The following is a 19,912-nucleotide window of genomic DNA, read 5'->3' as shown; positions in this document are numbered from 1 at the left end:
ATTTTAAGCATCATAGTTTCTGTTTGAAAAAAGCTGTGGTTCTTAAAACCATCTGTCAATTCATCATCAAAGTGGACAGAAGGCAGAAAAGAAATGCAACAAAATGAGTGGAAAAGACAACAATAAAAATGGGAAGATAAATGAAAGAGAAAGAATGAGAATATTCTATAGCAAGTAGAAAATGGATTGGAATCAGGATGACACTTTGAGCTTAGGTTAAAAAAGAAAAGCCGCCAGGCACGGTGGCTCATGCCTGTAATCCCAGCACTTTGGGAGGCTGAGGCGGGCAGATCATGAGGTCAGGAAATCGAGACCATCCTGGCTAACACGGTGAAACCCCATCTCTACTAAAAATACAAAAAATTAGCTGGGTGTGGTGGTGGGCACCTGTAGTCCCAGCTACTTGGGAGGCTGAGGCAGAAGAATGGCGTGAACCCGGGAGGCGGAGCTTGCAGCGAGCCGAGATAGTGCCACTGCACTCCAGCCTGGGAGACAGAGGAAGACTCTGCCTCAAAAAAAAAAAAAAAAAGCTTAAAATAACTTGGATGAAGCTATTTTCTCCTTCATAAAGCTCCTGAACAAAGTCACAACCCCAAACCGCCCCTGCCCCATATGTCACAGTACACAGACTGGTAGGGAAGTCATTTTGCATTTGCTTCCTTCTCTCCTGCTTTGCCTTGACAAGTGAAATCTCCTACTAATTGGCAAAACAAATGGATTATCTCATGTCCTTTGCTTTTATATGTGAGCAAAGATGAATGTTCTCTTCTGTTTTCCATGGCGTTGCTGTGATGGACTATCATTTAACAGAACGTGCTCGCTTATAAACAGTGCTTGTCTCCAGTAGTGTGGACATTTGCTGCCACATGGATTACCTGCTTGTCGACAATCAAGACTTCTGCCACGAGGATAACAAGCATTTTTTGTTTCCTCTTAGCTCTGGCTTCTGGATTAAGAATAATGCACATTGTTTGCCTGTGTTTGTGGACTTTGTATAAATCCACTTGCTGCTGTGATAATGTCTTGTTGAATGCTAGCATTATAATTTTAAAGGATAAATTAATCTGTGGGTTTTCAAAATTGTAGTTCAGACCTGTTTTGCTTTCACTTAAGGCTCCGTGATAAAGAGAATCAACCTAGCTCCTATGTTATTTCAACTGGAAAATCGTCTCTAAATCACAATAAATTATCTTCCTTTTAAAAATGTGTAAAACATTAGGCATGGTACTTATCTTACTGCATCATTTCAAAGATGACAATGTCTATTAGAGAATAACCAGGACAGCTATCTTCGCATCAGTTGAATCGATAAATCCCCTTAGTGGAATTTTTTTCTTGATTCTTAAAAAAATACTGATTATGCTATCCTTCTTTATAAATAGTGTGTTTGTTGGGGATTGATATTCTTGGTTTATTTTCTGGGTTTAAAATAGTATAGTATGAGAGTCCGTATTTCTATCTTAAATAACTTACTAAACAATTTCTAAAATTGCTAAAACACACTTGGTTTAAGAAGCATGCAATCTGTGATTAAAACAAAATGGAATGATTCTTTATTAATATATGTGAAGGAAAAGCTCTTCTTTGAAATTGACTTTGTTACTCATTTGCTAACAAATTTTCTAGTTTTCAGTTATAGAGTTTATCAGGAACGCATTTTATTTCATTTAACAAACTTAAACAACTAATGATTTCATTGGTTTGGCTATGTTTCATGTTGTAGTATGTTAAGAAATTGTTCTTTAAAGAAGATAACTGTTTTAAATATGACTGAGATAACTATTCCCTTAAACTCTGAAACAAGGCACCAAAAATGTCATTGGTTAGTTGGCTAGGGAGTTTAACCAACCTTGAAGTGTGAAAGCTATTTTATTTGATGAAACCTGTTATCACACTTGTTCAATCCCTTTAGTTGTATACTAATTCCATTAGGAAGAATAGTTTTGTATAATGAAGCTATTTCTAGGTAATGGCTCCCATTCTAGGTAATTGCTACCACTTACTAAGCATGCACTGTGCCCAGTGTGCTTCCCATATAATATCTCATTTAATTCTCACAAACACCTTATGAGTTGGTTATTATTATTCAAAGAGGAGGCATTTGCTAGTCAGAGCATTAAGCAATTTCCATAAGTTTTCTCATTTAACAAGCGGCAGAGTTGGGATTTGAACTTAAACCTACTTGACTCTAATCTACATACTTTAGTGCAGTGGTTTTCTTTTAGAGTCAGAGTCTCACTCTGTTGTTCAGGATGGAGTGCAATAGCACAATCAAAGCTCATTGCAGACTTGAACTCCTGGGCTCAAGCAATCCTCCCACCTTAGCCTCCTGAGTAGCTGGGACTACAGGTGCACATCACCATTCCCTGCTAATTTTTATTTTATTTTTGTAAAAATGAGGGTTTTGCTACGTTGCCCAGGCTGGTCTCATACTCCTGGTCTCAAGTGATCCTTCCATCTTGGTCTTCCAAACTGCTGGGATTACAGATGTGAGCCACTGAACCCGGCCTAGTTTAAGCATATATTTTTGGTTGTGTACCCATAAAAGAACTTGGGAGCCTCATGTACCCCCTTATACTTCAAATTGTCACCTAAAGTTTTTGTCATACATGTAGTTGAAAAGATGTGGTTTCTGGCATATTGTAAATATTGACGGTAAAAAAGGTTATACTTCTGTATAAAAGTAACCCATATAATATAGATATCATAAAGAGTTGGTATGTCCTATAATTTTTTTTAAAAGTAATCTTTAGGACTTGTACATTTTACGTTGTTTTCTTTTCTCCTGAAACTCATATTTTCATTCCACTATCATACGGATTTTTATCCTATTATATGATTTTTTTTTTCTTTAAGAGACAGGATCCCACTCTGTCATCCAGGCTGGAGTGCAGTGGCACTATCATAGCAACCTTGACCTCCTGGGTGGGAGGGATACTCCTGCCTCAATCTCCCAACTACATATGGCTGCCACCATACCGGGCTGATTTTTCTTTCTTCTTTTTTTTTGTAGAGATGGGGTCTTGCTATGTTGCCCAGACTGCTCTTGAACTCCTGACATCAAGTGATCCTCCTACCTCAGCATCCCAAAGTGCTGGGATTACAGGTGTGAGCCACTGTGCCAAGTCCTATTATATATTTTTATGCCTGGAAATATTTTATTGATAATTCTATCATACATTTAAGCTAAAAGAATAGTTTTTTTGTTTTGTTTTTTTTTTTTGGAACAAAGTCTGGCTCACCTAGACTGGAGTGCAGTGGCACAATCTTGGCTCACTGCAACCTCAGCCTCCTGGGCTCAAGCCATCCTCCCACCTCAGCCTCCCTAGTAGCTGGGACCACAAGTGTGCACCACCACACCTGGCTAATTTTTCTATTTTTGGTAGAGATGGGATTTCGCCATGTTGGCCAGGCTGGTCTTGAACTCGTGATCTCAAGCTATTTGCCCACCTTGGCCTCCCGAAGTGCTGGGATTAGAGGCGTGAGCCACTGTACCTGTCCAAGAATACATATTTAAATTGAAATTAATTTGCAAATATTTGGTGACATAATTAAGCCAAAAAATTTTATTCAGAGTTATTATTACAATTATTATCGGTACATAATTTAACAAGCATTAATATGATATACTACACATTTTGACTGATAATGATTGAATAAAGCAGATAAATATTTTTATTGAATATGTAGTACTTAATGAGATAGATGAGACATTACCCCCTAATTATGTAACATACACATGAATGAACATTATTTATTACTACAATGAGAGAGTTGAGAACTAATTCTAATCCTATTATTGGTTTTTATGTATGTAAGCACTTAGAAATATTTTTCACGTAAGTAAATATGTAGGAATTGAGCACTTTTTGAACTCCTTCCAAGGATATGCCAAATATAACATGGTGATTTATCACAACAATTACTTTCATAATCCATAGACAATTCAAATAGATTTTTCCTTAATTTTGTTGAAAGCAAAGAACTGGAAACCTCTTGATATACAAAAGTGTTTTGTTACCCTATCATTAGGGTCTTATCTATTTTTAAATTTGTGGGAATTCAAAAATTCATTCTCAAGGCATATCAAATAGTCATTATTTCTTCCTTCAATTCTTATGTATAGGCACTTTGCTTAAACTGATATTCTCAGAAAGGACTGTGAATACTGAAAAGTTATTACTCTCAAATCACCTTTGCCAGGATTATTTTTTTCACAAGCTGCTTTTATTGTGTACTTTATATATATATTTTCATCAAAACCTTGGAGCTACCTATTTGGCTTATCAACATATGGACACCCTGTGTCCTCGTTAACCTGGTTAGCTGAACCAGTTCTCATTGTCCAAAGAATCAAAAGTACATACATGACTCTCCATAGCCCACATTTCTTTTCCTAATTCTTCTTGATTATGGCCATGGGCTTTGACTGGAAGAGGAGAAACAAGATTTGAGCTTAGCTTATTTTGGTGGTTCTTCTGCCCAAAATTATTTTTGAATCATTTTAGTGGAATTTAGATTTCATATGTTTCAACTACTTCAAGAAACAAAGTACTGGCCAGGCATGGTTGCCCACTCATGTAATCGCAACACTTTAGGATGCCGAGGCAAGAGGATTGTTTAAAACCAGGAGTTTGAGACCAGCCTGGGCTACAAAGCAAGACCCTGTCTCTATTTTTTTTAATTTAAAATTAAAAAAAAGAGAAAAGAATAGAAAAAAAAAAGAAACAAAGTACTGAAACTCCAAGATTATTAATGAAACACTCATACACAGCCTCCACAAAGGTCCATCCATCCCTAGCTGTCTCCCATCCCACCTCCACCACCCATGCCAGTGACTGCGTATTATTTCTACCCTTTTGCTCTTTGACCGAAGGAGGTATGACATCAACACCATCTCATTTCCATATCCTGCAGATTGGGAAGGAGCTTTCTAACGTGATATTCATGATGCCAATATTTTACAAAACAAAAATTTGGAATCCATAGATTTCCTTTATGGAAACTCATCTATAGGGAGTGGTTTTATTGCTTGTATATTTAATTCATTTACTCAACAAATATATATTGAACCACCCTGTATACAGAGACTGAGGACACAGCAGCAAATAAGTGAACAAGGCCAGACACAGTGGCTGCCTTCAGGTAGGTTATATTATAATGGAGAGTCAGATGTTAAAGAACTAATTGCAAAATTAATCATTCACTACAATGATGAAAACTTCTATGAATAAAAAATAAGGTGATGTGAGAGGCTGTAAAAGGGGATCGATCTCTCCCAAGGATCAGGGAAGGTTTTCTTGATGGAGTGACCTTATGTCAGAGAGTTGAAAAATTAGATGGTATAAGCCATCCTAGGTGGGGACTGTTGAGAAAAAGCATGCACCAAGGCTCTGAAATGGAAATAAATGTGTTTGAGGACTTAAAAAAAAAACGAAGACAATGAGTAAGAGAAATAGAGAGAAACAGATAAGGAAACAACCCAAGGAAGGGCTGGAGATGAGGTAGTGGTCAGATGGTGCAAAGCCTCACTTGTAGGTTTTCACAGTTTTGATCTTTATTTAAAGACCAATGACCATTGTAGGGATTTAAGGAAAGAGGTGAATAGTCAGATGCACATTGAAAAGAGAAACTGGGACATGAGCTAGGATGTTCTTGCAGTGGTCCAAGAGGGAGGTGCTGATGGCTTGGACTAGGATGATGGCAATGGGTGTGGACGGAGAGGACTTAAGGGATAGTTAGGAATGAAGCAGGTAAATGGATACAAAAGAAAGATTCTGAGTTGAGATGGAGCTCCCTGGGTGCTGCTGCAGCTACCCAAACCACAGCTGAGCAGGCTGTAGCTGCAGACCCACGCCTCCCACTCCAAAGAGCAGACAGGACCTACCCCACCCCCAGACTCAGGCATCACTGCACTCCGGGGGCCTGAGAAGGCCCCTGCTGTCCTTGCAGGCTCAGAAGTGCCTGCTCCTGCTGCCTGGATTCTCCCTGCTGTCGGTGCCAGCTCTGATGGAAGCAAAGTCCCCATAAGCCCAGGCACCGTGAACGGCAGCAGGCGGCAGACAGATTCCAGGGCAGAAGCGGGCAGGTTGCTGGTGAGGCCCCACCTTCAGGCCAGGGAGGGCCTGAAGACTGGAGACCGGGCTGCCAGTCCCACCAACTGGAGTGGGAACTTGTGGTGCCTTTTCTGGGCCCTCCCACGGCCACCCATGGACCAATCTGTGCGCATTTCCTCACCTCTGAGGCCATAAAAGCCCCAGGATCAGCCAGAGCTGAGCAGACATCCCGACAACCAGTTGCAGGGAGGAGCTACCCTCTCTGCTGAAAGCTTCAGGACCTGCAGAGACATTGGGACTACCAGCTGCAGAGAGGAACAACCCACTCCAGGGCCTCCTCTCTGCCAAGAGCTGCTGCAGACTTCCGGCTAACCTGCCTGCAGAGAGGAGCTGCCCTCTCCAGGGCCTCCCCTCTGTTGAAAGCTGAACACTCCATGGGATGACCTGCCTATGGAGAGGAACTACCCACTGTGGGTCTTCTCTGAGCTGCTCTAACACTCAGTAAAGCTCCTCTTCATCTAGCTCCCCTCTACTTGTCTGTGTACCTCATTCTTCCTAGATGCAGGACAAGAACTTGGGCAAAGGTGCCACCAGCCACAGAGGTTTCTGGCCAGAAGAGCGACAACCCAAAGATCCTGTAACATTTTGATATCCCAACATGTGAGAGTATTCTTTTCTTTTCTCTTTTTTTTTTTTTTGAGATGGAGTCTCACTCTGTCGCCCAGGCTGGAGTGCAGTGGCGCGATCTCGGCTCACTGCAAGCTCCGCCTCCCAGGTTCATGCCATTCTCCTGCCTCACCCTCCCGAGTAGCTGGGACTACAGGCGCCCGCCACCACGCCCGGCTAATTTTTTGTATTTTTAGTAGAGACGGCGTTTCACCATGTTAGCCAGGATGGTCTCGATCTCCTGACCTCGTGATCCGCCTGCCTCTGCGTCCCAAAGTGCTGGGATTACAGGCTTGAGCCACCGTGCCCGGCTGAGAGTATTCTTTCAACACACCTCCACCTCCACCCAAATTGACTTCTATCACTTAATTTTTTTTCCAATCTTGAAGATTAAAAATGGAATCATGGTATTTTATTTTGCGTTTATATTATTACTAATGAGATTAAGCATTAGTTATTTGTATTTTATTTTTTCAATTTTCCTTTATTTGTTCTTCTATTTAGTTTGCTTATTATCTTCTTTGTGACATGTAAGAACTCTATTTTATGGTTCTTGTGTATTAAATGTATATTTCAGATATTTTTATCAGCTTGTGACTTGATTTTTTTAATTTAGGTTTTAATGTTTTTTTAAGAAATAAGTTAAAATTAAGTAAATTTATCAATCTTTTTATTGTGGTTTCTCTCATATTTTACCAATAAATGTCTTATTAATATCCATGTAATATAAACATAGCATTTTTGATATGAAAAAGGAGTTTCCATTACTCAGAATTTGGGGACCTCTACTGGTGTAAGAAACAAATAGGTCATGAATGTGTACTTGTGGTGTCACTGGGAAGAAGTTGAAAAGCTGTCTGCTTTGGGGAGAGTTTCAGTGGCTTGTGGATCTTTAACAAGTTTCTTGCTTGTCAAAGCTGAAAGCATGAGGATTTTTTTCCTTTTGTTTTCATTTGCTTTTCCTGAAACCACAGAATATCTTGTTTTTCAGGCAACCCACTACAAAATGCAGACACCAAAGGGAGCCCATCTTGGTATTAAAGTTTGGGACTTCAGAGGCAGGGGAGTTAGCTATGTTTTCAAAGTTGGATAATAGTGATGGGCCACATTTTCACATCTTAGTTGCATTGTTTGTCATGAAGAGGAAAACATTTCCACTTCTCATATGGCAATATTAAGTGTGTAAATCATATACATGTCTTGTTGAGTACTTGAAAAGAATGTTGACAAATGTATAAGTGAAATTCTGGCTTATCTTATGAACTCAACTTTAAACAGTTGGCTTATTGAGCTCTGAAATAAAAAGCTATTTTTTATTCATTAAACAATTTTTTTAAGAGACAGGATCTTCTTCTGTCACTTAGGCTGGAGTGCAGTGGTGCCATTATAGCTCACTGTAACCTTGAACTCCTGGGCTCAAGGAATCCTCCCACCTCAGCCTCCTGAGCAGGTGGGACTACAGGTGTGTGCCCCTACAACTGGCTATGTTTTTTTCTTTTAGGGACAGGGTCTTGCTATGTTGTTCAGGCTGGTCTTGAACTACTGGCCTCAAGTAATCCTCCTGCCTTGGCCTCCCAAAGCTCTGGGACTACAGGCATGAGCCACCATGCCTGGCCGAAAGGCTATTTAATGAATTACTTTTATTGTATAATTGATTAATCACAGTAGAAGTATTTTCTCTCCCCACTCAAAGAGATATATGTTTTTATGAACACTTTAATTTCACATTTAACTGAAAACATTTTTTCTCTTCTAGCTTTTGTTTCTACTAAGATGACATCATACATGGCTATTGATGGCAGTGCTCTTGTAAGTATCCTTTGGAATACCCCAGGGTTTAGATATTGTCAGTTTGATGAATGAGTAAAATAATAGGTTGGTTTCAAGTTTGGCTAGCAATTTATTGTCCTCAATTTCATTAGCCACAGTAGAACCAAAGACCCTGTTGCTAGATTTAAACGGTCTTATGGTCATCTAGCATTTAAGACCTCTAGATTTTTACTTTTAAAGTTTAAGCTGCATACCATGGTTTTAATATACTGCACATAAATTATATTTTAAGAAGACGCTAGCTATGGTGCTAGTGGAACCTCTCATGCAACCTCTGTAGGAAAAATTCTGTTAATAATTTCACTGAAATTGGGCTCGGCACGGTGGCTCACACCTGTAATCCCAGCACTTTGGGAGGCCGAGGCGGGCAGATCATAAGGTCAGGAGTTTGAGACCAGCCTGGCCAACATGGTAAAACTCTGTCTGTACTAAAATTACAAAAATTAGCTGGATGTGGTGGCGTGCACCTGTAATCCCAGCTACTGAGGAGGCTGAGGGAGGAGAATCACTTGAACCTGGGAAGTGGAGGTTGCAGTGAGCCGAGATCATGCCACTGCACTCCAGCCTGGGCAACAGAGCGAAAATCTGCCTCAAAAAAAAAAATAATATTAATTTCACTGAAATCATGGGTATCTTTTAAAACAATTTTATGGTCATATGTTTGCCTAAGATAGGTAAGTGAATTGAGCAAGTATATAATCTCTATTAGACAAGGAAACTTACGCAGGGAAAAATTAGGAAGTTGATGTCAGTAACACGGCATTTCTAATAGAAGGGACTGTGGGAGTGTTGTGGGATTGTATGGTGTGCTTCTGTTGGCAAATCTAATGACCTCATGATGGATGTATAGGACAGAGTTTTAGGAGCAGAGCTAAAAGCAGAATCAGAAGTGGTGTGTTGAGACGATAAAGTATAAACTTTCTGCCAAATCTGGAATGTGGACTGTGGTTTCTTGCTGCAAATTAGAAAATGGATGTCAAGGGAGTTTGTGGTAACAGGGATGAAGAAACTGAGTTAACTAGACAGCTCCTGAAAGGGACACCTTAGTAAAATGCAGGGCAGCTGATACATCCTTTGCTTGACTTGCCAACAATGCCATATCCTAGAAATTGAAAAGGCAATGAAAACACTTTAATTCTCGTGCTAATTCTAATTAAGGAGAAAACTTGCTAGCTATGAAAAAAATGCAGGAACCTTTGAAATACCAGACTGCAGAAATTAAAAATGAAAACACAAATTATAAGAAGTTATGTATTGGCCAGGTGTGGTAGTTCACGCCTGTAATCCCAGCACTTTGGGAGGTTGAGGCGGGTGGATCACTTGAGGTCAGGAGTTTGAGACCAGCTTGGCCAACATGGTGAAACTCTGTCTCTACTAAAAATACAAAAATTAGCCAGGCATGGTGGTGCGCACCTGTAGTCCCAGCTACCAGAAGGCGAAAGGATCACTTGAATCCAGGAGGCAGAGGTTGCAGTGAGCTAAGATCCGCTACTCTACCCCAGCGTGGGCAACAAAGGGTGACTCCATCTCAATTAAAAAAAAATAAAATAATGATGCTGGACCTTTACCTCACACCAGATATAAAAATTAATTCAACTGGGAGGATGGCCTCACCAGCACACACAGGCCTGAATCATGAATAGGGACTGACAAATAAAGGATAAGGTGTTTCTTTAAAAAAAAAAAAAAAAAAGAAGTCATGCATTGTAGGATATTTGCCATCTAAAGCTTGGAGAAAAGGAAGATGTGATCCAGTGGGCATGATGGATGGGTGGGTGTTTTTTGATAATAGAAATGTGAATAATTACAAGGAACATAAATAAGAGGAACAAGTAAGAGAATCAATCTGGCTCCAGTAGGAGGCTTTGGCTAGGAGTTGATATAAAGACTTGTTTACGGGGTGCTAAAAGGGAATCCTGTGGTCAAGATTTAATGCAAATGGACATTGCAGATCTGTAAAAATGAGTAAGGAAGGTGAAGTTCAGAGTAACAAAAGTGAAAATTTTTAAATAGGAAAAAATCCATTTTAAGATTATAAGCGTGGCCGGGCATGGTGGCTCATTCCTGTAATCCCAGCACTTTGGGAGGCTGAGGTGGGTGGATCACGAGGTCAGGAGATGGAGACCATCTTGGCCAACATGGTGAAACACTGTCTCTACTAAAATACAAAAATTAGCTGGGCATGGTGGCACATACCTGTAGTCCCAGCTACTGAGGAGCCTGAGGCAGGGGAATTGCCTGAACCTGGGAGGTGGAGGTTGCAGGGAGCTGAGATCGCGTCACTGCACTCCAGCCTGGTGACAGAGCAAGACTCTGTCTCAAAAAAAAAAAAAAAAAAGAAAAAGGAAAAAAAGGATTATAAGCATGTGTGTATGTACTATTTAGAACAAAGACATGAAAAAGGATAAGGATTGTTGTATCCTTGGGAAAGGTAATGCAATGTTTAATTCTTATATTGCTCCACCTTTTCCACTGAAAGGATGTAATCTTCCAACTGGAGAAAGTTCATCTTATATGTTTAAGAAGAACTGGAAATCAAGGTAATAAGAGAGCATTTAAGTGCTTTAAATTAAGAAATTTATTTGTTCATTGGAATATTCACTTAATATTACCTACCCTTACCTATCCTGATTCCATCACCCATCAGGCACTGTACCAGATAGGGTAAGAACTGGAGATTTAATTGGCTTTGGACAAGTTAAAGTCACTACATCTACAAGTATAACCCTGGGTATTGGGATAAGATCACAGATGTGATTACCAAAGGACTAACATATCATCCATGTAATTCCCAACCTAGAGCCATTACCACTATAATAGGTAACTTGTTTCCCTTTGTCTTGTGTACAAATGAATTCTGTTCTTATTAGTGGGAACTCTGGCTATTTATGGATCTTTCTCATTTCATGAGCCATCTCCACTCCTAGAGTCAATCAGCCAGCTCTCCTCATGTGTCTATTTTTCCGTTATTTTTATCTTACAGCCATCAGTGTCTAGGCGGCACTGCTGAACATCTCTTTTAAGCATTTCTTCCAGCAGCTTTTCAGTGGTTACCCTACTTTATCTTTCCATTCAGAAAATTAGTTCAATTTTCTGGTGTCATTTGTTCTCTAAATAAAATGTAGCACAGGAGACCTATTTTTATGCTAGGTAGTTTCAGTAGGTTTGACATCTTTGACATAATCACATCTTGAATTACACTTCATTTCCACTAAACTAACACTTATTGAGTTATATGGGTTGAACAAACTGCTTGGTGCTGAGGTATAAAAATGAGAAGCATACCATCTTGTTGGGGGTAGGGGGAAGGAATATACTTTTGAGGTCCTTTCGTTGATCCTAGCCTGCTAGTTTTCACTGAAGCTGGTATGGTAAGTGGTACTAAGAAAACTGCTCAGAATTCACAACTAAATTTGAAGTGCTATTTGAAATTTTATTATGTGTATACCAAATAGCATTGTCCTGTTTTGCTAAGCTGAGTTGTTACCTGATAGTATTCTTTTCTCTCTTCTAAATGAAACAATGGGATTTTCAAAGCTAAAGTTTCATGTAGATCCAAAAGTATCAATCCACCAAGTTCTGTTGGTTCAGTCTCGTAAATATTTCTCCATCTTCACAGCCACAGGTCTTGCCCTCTTCTCCTGGGCTTTTGCCTGTGGCCCTGTGTCCCTCCAATCCAATTGCCACACGACAACCAGAGTGAATTTTTCCTAAATGGAAGTCTGATTATGCCACTTACCGGCTTACATTGGTTCAATGTCCCATTGTCGTTTGGATAAACTTCATACTTTAAGGCCGGGAGAGGTGGCTCATGCCTGTAATCCCAGCACTTTGGGAGGCTGAGGTGGGAAGATCACTTGAGGCCAGGAGTTCGAGACCAGCCCTGGGCAATATAGGGAGACCCCATCTTTACAAACATTAGCCAGGCGCATTGGCTCATGTCTGTAGTCCCAGCTACTTGGGAGGCTGAGGTGGGTGGATTGCTTGGGCCCAGGAGGTCGAGGCTGCAGTGATCCACTGTACTCCAGTCTTGGCTACAGAACAAGACCCTGTCTCAACACACACACACACACACACACACGCCTTTAGAATCCCTGGCTCATTGTGTGTTGGGAAATCTTCAATATAGTTACTAGATTTGGTACTATCCCCAAACTTCTCTAAGAATTGGTTTATGTAGTCCTTGATATTGATAAAGTTTCCTTGAATCACACTATGGTGATAACCAAGTGTGATGCGCGAAGTCATGATTGCTTAGTTTTCTTTTATGATCAGTTTTTCATTAAAATAAATAAATAAATAATACTAGCATATATGAATCTTGAAGGCTTGATTATAAAGTTCTCTGGTCGGCCAGGTGTGGTGGATTATGCCTGTAATCCCAGCACTTTGGGAGGCTGAGATAGGTGGATCATGAGGTTAGGAGATTGAGACCATCTTGGCCAACATGGTGAAACCCTGTCTCTACTAAAAATACAAAAATTAGCCGGGTGTGGTGGCGTGCGCCTGTAATCCCAGCTACTCAGGAGGCTGAGGCAGGAGAATCACTTGAACTCAGGAGGCGGAGCTTGCAGTGAGCTGAGATGGCGCCACTGCACCCTAGCCTGGGGGATAGAGCGAGACTCCATCTCAAAAAAAAAAAAAAAAATTAAGTTCTCTGGTCTTAGATAGATTTTAGTAACACTGTTCAACTACAGAAGGAAAACAGCCTAATTTAAGGATCACAGGGCTCACAGGGAATGAGACAGATAATCTCTTTTACTGTTATACATAGTTCCTGTACCCAAATCTCCTAAAACGTTTCCCTGAAACAAAAAGTTATGTATATAAATCATGGATATTTCGCTCAGTTTTCTTGCTGACAAGGAAACGGTCAGTGGATGTGAATGCATGTTTATGTCTGCTACTGTGATTAAGTTATTTACTGTTGCCTGGACTCTCACCTGTGGGATGATCTGTCTAACAGCAAACAGGTACTTGCTGTGTTTGCTTCACAAGACAGCTCTGCATTCGCCACTCGCAAAGCATCGGTCTTTATGTGACAGTGTGTAGTCAACAGCCCAGACACGATTTCTGCCTGCATGAAACATGCATGTCTCACTGCTCACTCCATCTCCATGCTCATCGTGTGAACTGCAGGGAGTGGAAGTGAGGAGTTTATTCTTCACATTTCTGGTCAATTAAAAAAAGCTGAAACTTTGCAGTTTGCTTTCAGGCTACATCAATGTAACCCTATGTTGAAATAAGGGGCCAAAGCTGCTCTTCACATGGGTCAAACACAGGAGACTTGAACATATTTCCTGTCACAAGGACTTAGGTGGGAAGGGCATGAGAGCTCTCTGAGGAATAGATTATTGGTAGGTATGGGAAGGGCTCATTAACTAGAAAACTTCTGTCCTCATGCCATCCCTGCCCCATGCATTCTATATTTCTTTTTTTAAAATTTATTTTTTATTTTATTTATTTATTTATTTATTTATTTTTAGACAGAGTTTTGCACTTATTGCCCAGGCTGGAGTGCAATGGAGCGATCTCGGTTCACCATAACCGCTGCCTCCCGAATGCAAGCGATTTTCCTGCCTCAGCCTCCCGAGTAACTGGGATTACAGGCATGCGCCACCACGCCTGGCTAATTTTGTATTTTTAGTAGAGGCAGGGTTTCTCCATGTTGGTCAGGCTGGTCTTGAACTCCTGACCTCAGGTGATCCACCTGCCTTGGCTTCCCAAAGTGCTGGGATTACAGGCATGAGCCACCGCGCCTGGCCCGCATTCTGTATTTCTTTGGTTCCAGATTCTCAGTATTTGGAGGGTTTGTTGAAAGAGGATGAAGGAGAAAGGTATTGTGCTTTTTAAGGAAATAGTCTTTTAGTAGAACTAGAGATTTGTTCAGCAAAAGTCCATTTTACCTTCAAGAAAATACCAAGAGTCAACTCTTCCTGTGAATTCAAGTTTAATGTCAGTCAATCCTATGGGGTTTTCTCTATGGATGTGCCTCTTTGGGAGTGAGAAAGGTATTGGAGAAACTTTTGTGTGTGTGCTTAACTTTGCTGATATTATTTACTAGCCAAGGTATTTTGCAGCGATGAGTAATCGAGCAGTAGATGGCTTTGTAGACATCTGTCAAAGTTCCACTATCTGCCAGGCACATAGGAAGGCATCATGCTTACTAAAGGCATCGTATGAAGGAAAAATTGATAAAAGACCATAAAACATTTTGTTAAATATTTTTTTGAGTGCTTACTTCGTGTCAGTCATTGGGCTAGGTGCTAGATTTGGAGGACACTGCATGTTCAAGAACATCAATTCTGTCTTGAAGTCTGGGCCAGTCATTGATGCATTTTAAGCAGAGTTATAGTTGTTCAGTAGTGTGTTGAATGGGTTTTGAGGAGTTAGACTGTAGACGGAGAGTCCAGGAATGAGATGGTTGGTCATTGTTTAAGAGAGAACTGACACGGATCTGACTAAGGCAGCAATAGCGGAGATAGAGAGGGAAGAGAGATTCGATAAATATTAGGAAGCAACCTGGACAGGGGTGGTGCGTGAGCAAATGTGTAGGAGAGGGGAAAGGGCAAACCTGAGATTACTCACAGGCTGTGGGTTGGACCGTTGGGTAGGCAGTGTTACCACAGTGTGTGTACCATAGTATCCCACACAGATAAACAGATTATAATATCAATTTCAGAGGCATAGCAAAACATGGTGAGAACATAGGAGACAGAACAGCAGGAGAACATGTAATTAAACAATAGGCTTAGGAGTCTGACTGGCTGGGTCCCATTCTTGGCTTTACTACTAGCTGTGCGTGATCTGTGGAGAAGTTTCTTAACTACACCAAGCTGAAGTTCCTCATCTGTGAACAGGAGGATAAAAATAGTACCTACCATGAAGATCTTCAGCGATAACATAAATAGCTTATTACAGGGGCTACAAATAAATAACACTGGGTGAATATGAAGTTAGTATTAGAACTAACCACCTTCTAATGTCAGAGAGGGCTTCATAGTGGAGGTGCCATTTGACTTGGATCTCAGAGGATGAGTCAGCATTAACCAGGAGAAGAATGGGGAGGGAAATACAGTATTCAAAAGCAAGGAGCTGTTAAAGTGTCTGATATTTCTGCGGAACAGAAAAAAGTTGTCTGGGTATGGTGGCTCACATCTGTAATCCCAGCACTTTGGAAGACCTAGGAGAGAGGGTCACTTGAGGCCAGGAGTTTGAGACCAGCCTGGGCCACATGGCATGACTCCACCTCTACCAAAAAATAAAAAATTAGCCAGATGTCCTGGTGTGTGCCTGTAGTCCCAATTGCTACTTGGGAGGCTGCGGTGGGAGCATCACTTGAGCCTGGGAGGTTGAGGCTGCAGTGAGCCATGATCCTGTCACTGTACTCCAGCCTGGGTGAAAAAGCAAGACCCTGTCTCAAAAAAGAAACAAACGAACAAACAAAACCCAAAACCAAAATAAAACAAAAAAGCAAAAAGTTTTGGTGGTATATTGAGGCCAGTATGGGAAGAGACTGGTTTGTTATTTGTGGATTTAAGATGGAATCTTATAAATGAATTAACTGATTTCCATTCAAGGGTGGTACACATTTTGACATTCCATTCATCTTCCAACATATAGCAATGATAGACAAAGAAAAACGTAAAAAGCCAAAAATGGATAGTTAGGCTCAGAAACATGGTAAGCATCTCTGTGGATCAGAAATGAAAAGTACAGCATGACTGAAGCCATGAGCTGGATGGGAACCTGGTCTGGAAGCAGGAAGTAGTTGCCTCTGTCTGCAGGTTAAGGGATGGGGTGTAAAAAATGTTCCACTAAATGTAGGGAGAGCTAGCTAGGTTCACTCCATGATGATAATGGAGCTTCCTCACTTGTGAAAGGAGCTAAAGATAAAGGGAGGAAACAGTTGCCAAATCACTGCCTGAGATGACACATTTTGCTAGTTGTGGGCCTTGGGAGGAAGAGATACAGACACAGGCACCAAACCAGGAACTAAATTTAGTCACCAACTGGATCAGTGACAGGATATACAGATGTTTCTTGACTTACCATGGGGTTAAGTCCTGATAAATCGGTAATAAATTGAAAATATCTTAAGTTGAAAATGCACTTAATACACCTAATCTACTGAACATCATGGCTTAGCATAGCCTGCCTTAAACACGTTCAGAACACTTAAATTAGCCCACGATTGGGCAAAATCATCTAATACAAACCTATTTTATAATAAAGTGTTGAAAATCCTATGCGAAGGTATCATACCACGTATTACTAGCCCAGGAAAATATCAAAATTCAAAATTTGAGGTGCAACTTCTACTGAATGCATATTGCTTTTGCTTTTGTACTATCATAAAGTCATTGTAAGTCAAACTATCCATCATAAGTTGGGGACCATCTGTGCAAGATTCTCTGTGATTAAATTAGGATATTATTGTAGAACTAGTTTTGCAGTAACTAGAGGTAAATTCTAAACCGCAAAAGAGAGAGCCATAAGCACAGATGGGAAGAGAGAGAGAAAGTGAGTGTGTGTGTGTGTGAAAGAGAGACACACACACACACACAGAGAGAGAGAGAGAGAGAGAGAGACAGAAACAGAGAGAGAGAATGCCATATAGACAGACAGTAAGGCAGAGAAAGAGAAGACATAAAACTTTTTCACTTGCAATTCTGCAAATTTAAATTCTGTCATAGCCTGGATATTTGTGTCCCTCCTATTCAATCCCCACAAATTTATACATGGAACCCCTAATCCCCAATGTAATGATTTTAGGAGGTGGAACCTTTGAGAGTTAATTAGGTCATGAGGGCTTCACCCTGATGAATGAGATTTGTGCCCTTATAAGAAGAGACCAGAGAGAGATTATTTTATCCCTGGCCATGTGAGATTATAATAAGAAAATGGCCATGTGTAAACCAGTAAGAGGGCTCTCACCAGACACCAGCTCTGTCCACATCTTGATGTTGGACTTCCTACCTTCCAGAACTGTGAGATAAACATTTGTTGTTTAAGCCACTCAGTCTATGGTACTCTGTTACAGCAGTCCAAACTGACTAAGACAAATCCCAGAACACATTTACAAGTAATAATGCTAAGAAAGATAGAATATAGAATAAAAAATTAGAAGATAGCTTCATTTTAAATTAAATAAAAAGTTAAAAGCTCGGCAAAATGTTTAAGTACGAGGTTCAAAGAAACTTTAAAAAATTTTTGAAGAAAAATCAGGCACCAATAATAAAATGTCAGTTGGTTTTGAAAAAATTTAGAAATACCAGAAAAGAAAATGCCTTCCTTGCAATAGCTCAATAGATGGCATAAACATTGGACACTTTCAAAAAAGAGTATTAGTAAATTGGAAGCAGATTTGAAATTGATATAAGACGTAAGTAGCATAGAGAGATAAAGAGATTAAAAAAGAGCTAAGATATGAAAGAAAAATCACCCATCTCTAACATAAATCTAACAGTACTCCCAAAAGAAGAGAATGAGGAAAATGGCAGAAAAACACTATTTGAAGACCTTTTAAAATTTTCCATTCTTGAAAAAAGATGCAAGTTATCAATTAAAGCTTCACTCAGAGGATTGAGCAGTATAAATAAAGTCCATAACTAGAAACATTGCAGTAAAGTTACAGTATATCAAGGATGATGAGAATGCCTTAAGAGAGAAAATCAAGTATGATGAATGATAGACTGATAGCAGAAATTGATCAATGTGATAGTTGTTAGAAGACCAATGATCAAAATAGTCAAAGTGCCAGGGGTGAAAATACTTTTATACCCACCTCAATTATCATTCAGTTTTGAGGTGAAAATAAAGGTATTACAATACACACAGAGACTGAGAATTTACTACCTATGGATCCTCATTAAAAGGGACTATTCAAAGAGGCACCCTCCTAAACAGAAAAGTGGATCCAGTGGGAAGCTATATGATAAACGAAACAAAGATGATCCCAGAAATAGGAAAACTTGTGATTTCTGATTGAGAAATAACAACTTAATCATAATAATTTATGATTAAGAATAATAATACACTTAACATTTTTAATGGAAAAATAAATATGTAGACTGCAATAACAAGAGAGTAGTCACTCAAACAGGAGTTACAATATGCTAAGTTATGTTATATTTATGGTGAATTTAGAAATACTAAATTAAACATCAGAGAAATTGCATGTGAGAAAGAAAAAAGGGAAAAATAAAAATAAATGAAATGAATGAAACCAAAACCACAAAATAAAAATGCTGTTAAATGTAAGTAGATTAAACTCACCTATGGAAAGGCACAGATAATCTTGTTATATCAAAAAAATCAATATGTAGTCATATGGTCCTATAAAAGAAATGGCAAAAACCAACCAACCAACCACACATAAAGTTTGAAAATAAAAGGATGGAAATACTAACAAAGTTGTAACTCCAGCAACAAAAATTAAAGAGAGATATAAATGACTTGAAAAACAAAATTAGCAGTTTTGATTTAGGTTTACATAGAATGTAATATGATTTGACTGTGTCCCCACCTCATCTGGAATCGTAATCCAAATTGTAATCTCTGCATGTTGAGGGAGGGACCTGGTGGGAGGTGACTGGATCATGGGAGCAGTTTCCCCCATGCTGCTCTTGTGATATTGAGTGAGTTCTCACGAGATCTGGTTGTTTGATTAGTATCTGGTGCTTCCTGCTTCTCTCTTTCTCCTGCTGCCGTGTAAGACGTGTCTCTCTTCCCCTTCGCCTTCCACCATGATTGTAACTTTTCTGAGGCCCCCTCAGCCATGCAGAACTGTGAGTCAATTAAACCTCTTTTGTTTATAAATTACCCAGTCTCAGGTAGTATGTTTAGAGCAGTGTGAGAATGGACTAATATAGAATGTTTACAAAATTTGATTATGTAATAAGTCACAAATAAATGCTAATAATTTCAAGAAATTGGTATCATAAATATCATATGTTCTGAACAAAATGAAATGAATTTAGAAATTAAAAAAATAGTAAAAATTTCCCATATGCTAAGAAACCTATAAATACACATTCCAATGTCTCATTCTAAAGAAATGATTTAGAATGGAAAAACAAGAAGATACAAGTAAAGCAAAATTCCCAGTAAACGTATAGCTCTGAATGTTTTATTATAATGAAAGCAAAGAATATAAATAAGATAAACATCACCTCTAGGAGCTGGAAAAAGAATAACAGAGTAAATTTTTTAAAAATTTAAAGAAATAAGGGTAATAAGAGCAGACATTAATGAAAGAGAAAAAATAAATAGGTAGAAGGAGATGTAGGAAAGATTTCTGCAACTCTCAGATAGGAGACTAAAACACATTCCTGGTTGTAGAAAGCTAAATTTTATAT

The 19,912-nt window shown here is 39.5% G+C and overlaps 1 protein-coding gene across 8 annotated transcripts in view; it reads left to right on the top strand.

Annotated features, from left to right (window-relative positions):
• Positions 1-19,912, top strand: part of IPCEF1 (interaction protein for cytohesin exchange factors 1) — a 207,317-nt gene that overhangs the window by 84,584 nt on the left and 102,821 nt on the right. For 5 of the 8 annotated variants that reach the window (XM_055267777.2, XM_063632873.1, XM_063632863.1 and 2 more), the window contains exon 3: positions 8,479-8,531. In XM_055267777.2, coding sequence (XP_055123752.1) covers positions 8,496-8,531 — 36 coding nt within the window. In that variant the 5' untranslated portion in view covers positions 8,479-8,495. Of the gene's footprint in view, positions 1-4,948; positions 5,146-8,086; positions 8,185-8,478; positions 8,532-19,912 lie in introns of those variants that run through there. The other 3 variants (XM_063632878.1, XM_063632869.1, XM_055267804.2) reach the window with 2 other exon arrangements.

The sequence above is a fragment of the Symphalangus syndactylus genome, chromosome 2, assembly GCF_028878055.3.
Source record: "Symphalangus syndactylus isolate Jambi chromosome 2, NHGRI_mSymSyn1-v2.1_pri, whole genome shotgun sequence".
In the NCBI taxonomy this organism is placed as follows: Eukaryota; Metazoa; Chordata; class Mammalia; order Primates; family Hylobatidae; genus Symphalangus; species Symphalangus syndactylus.
This window is presented reverse-complemented; position numbering and strand designations above follow the sequence as displayed.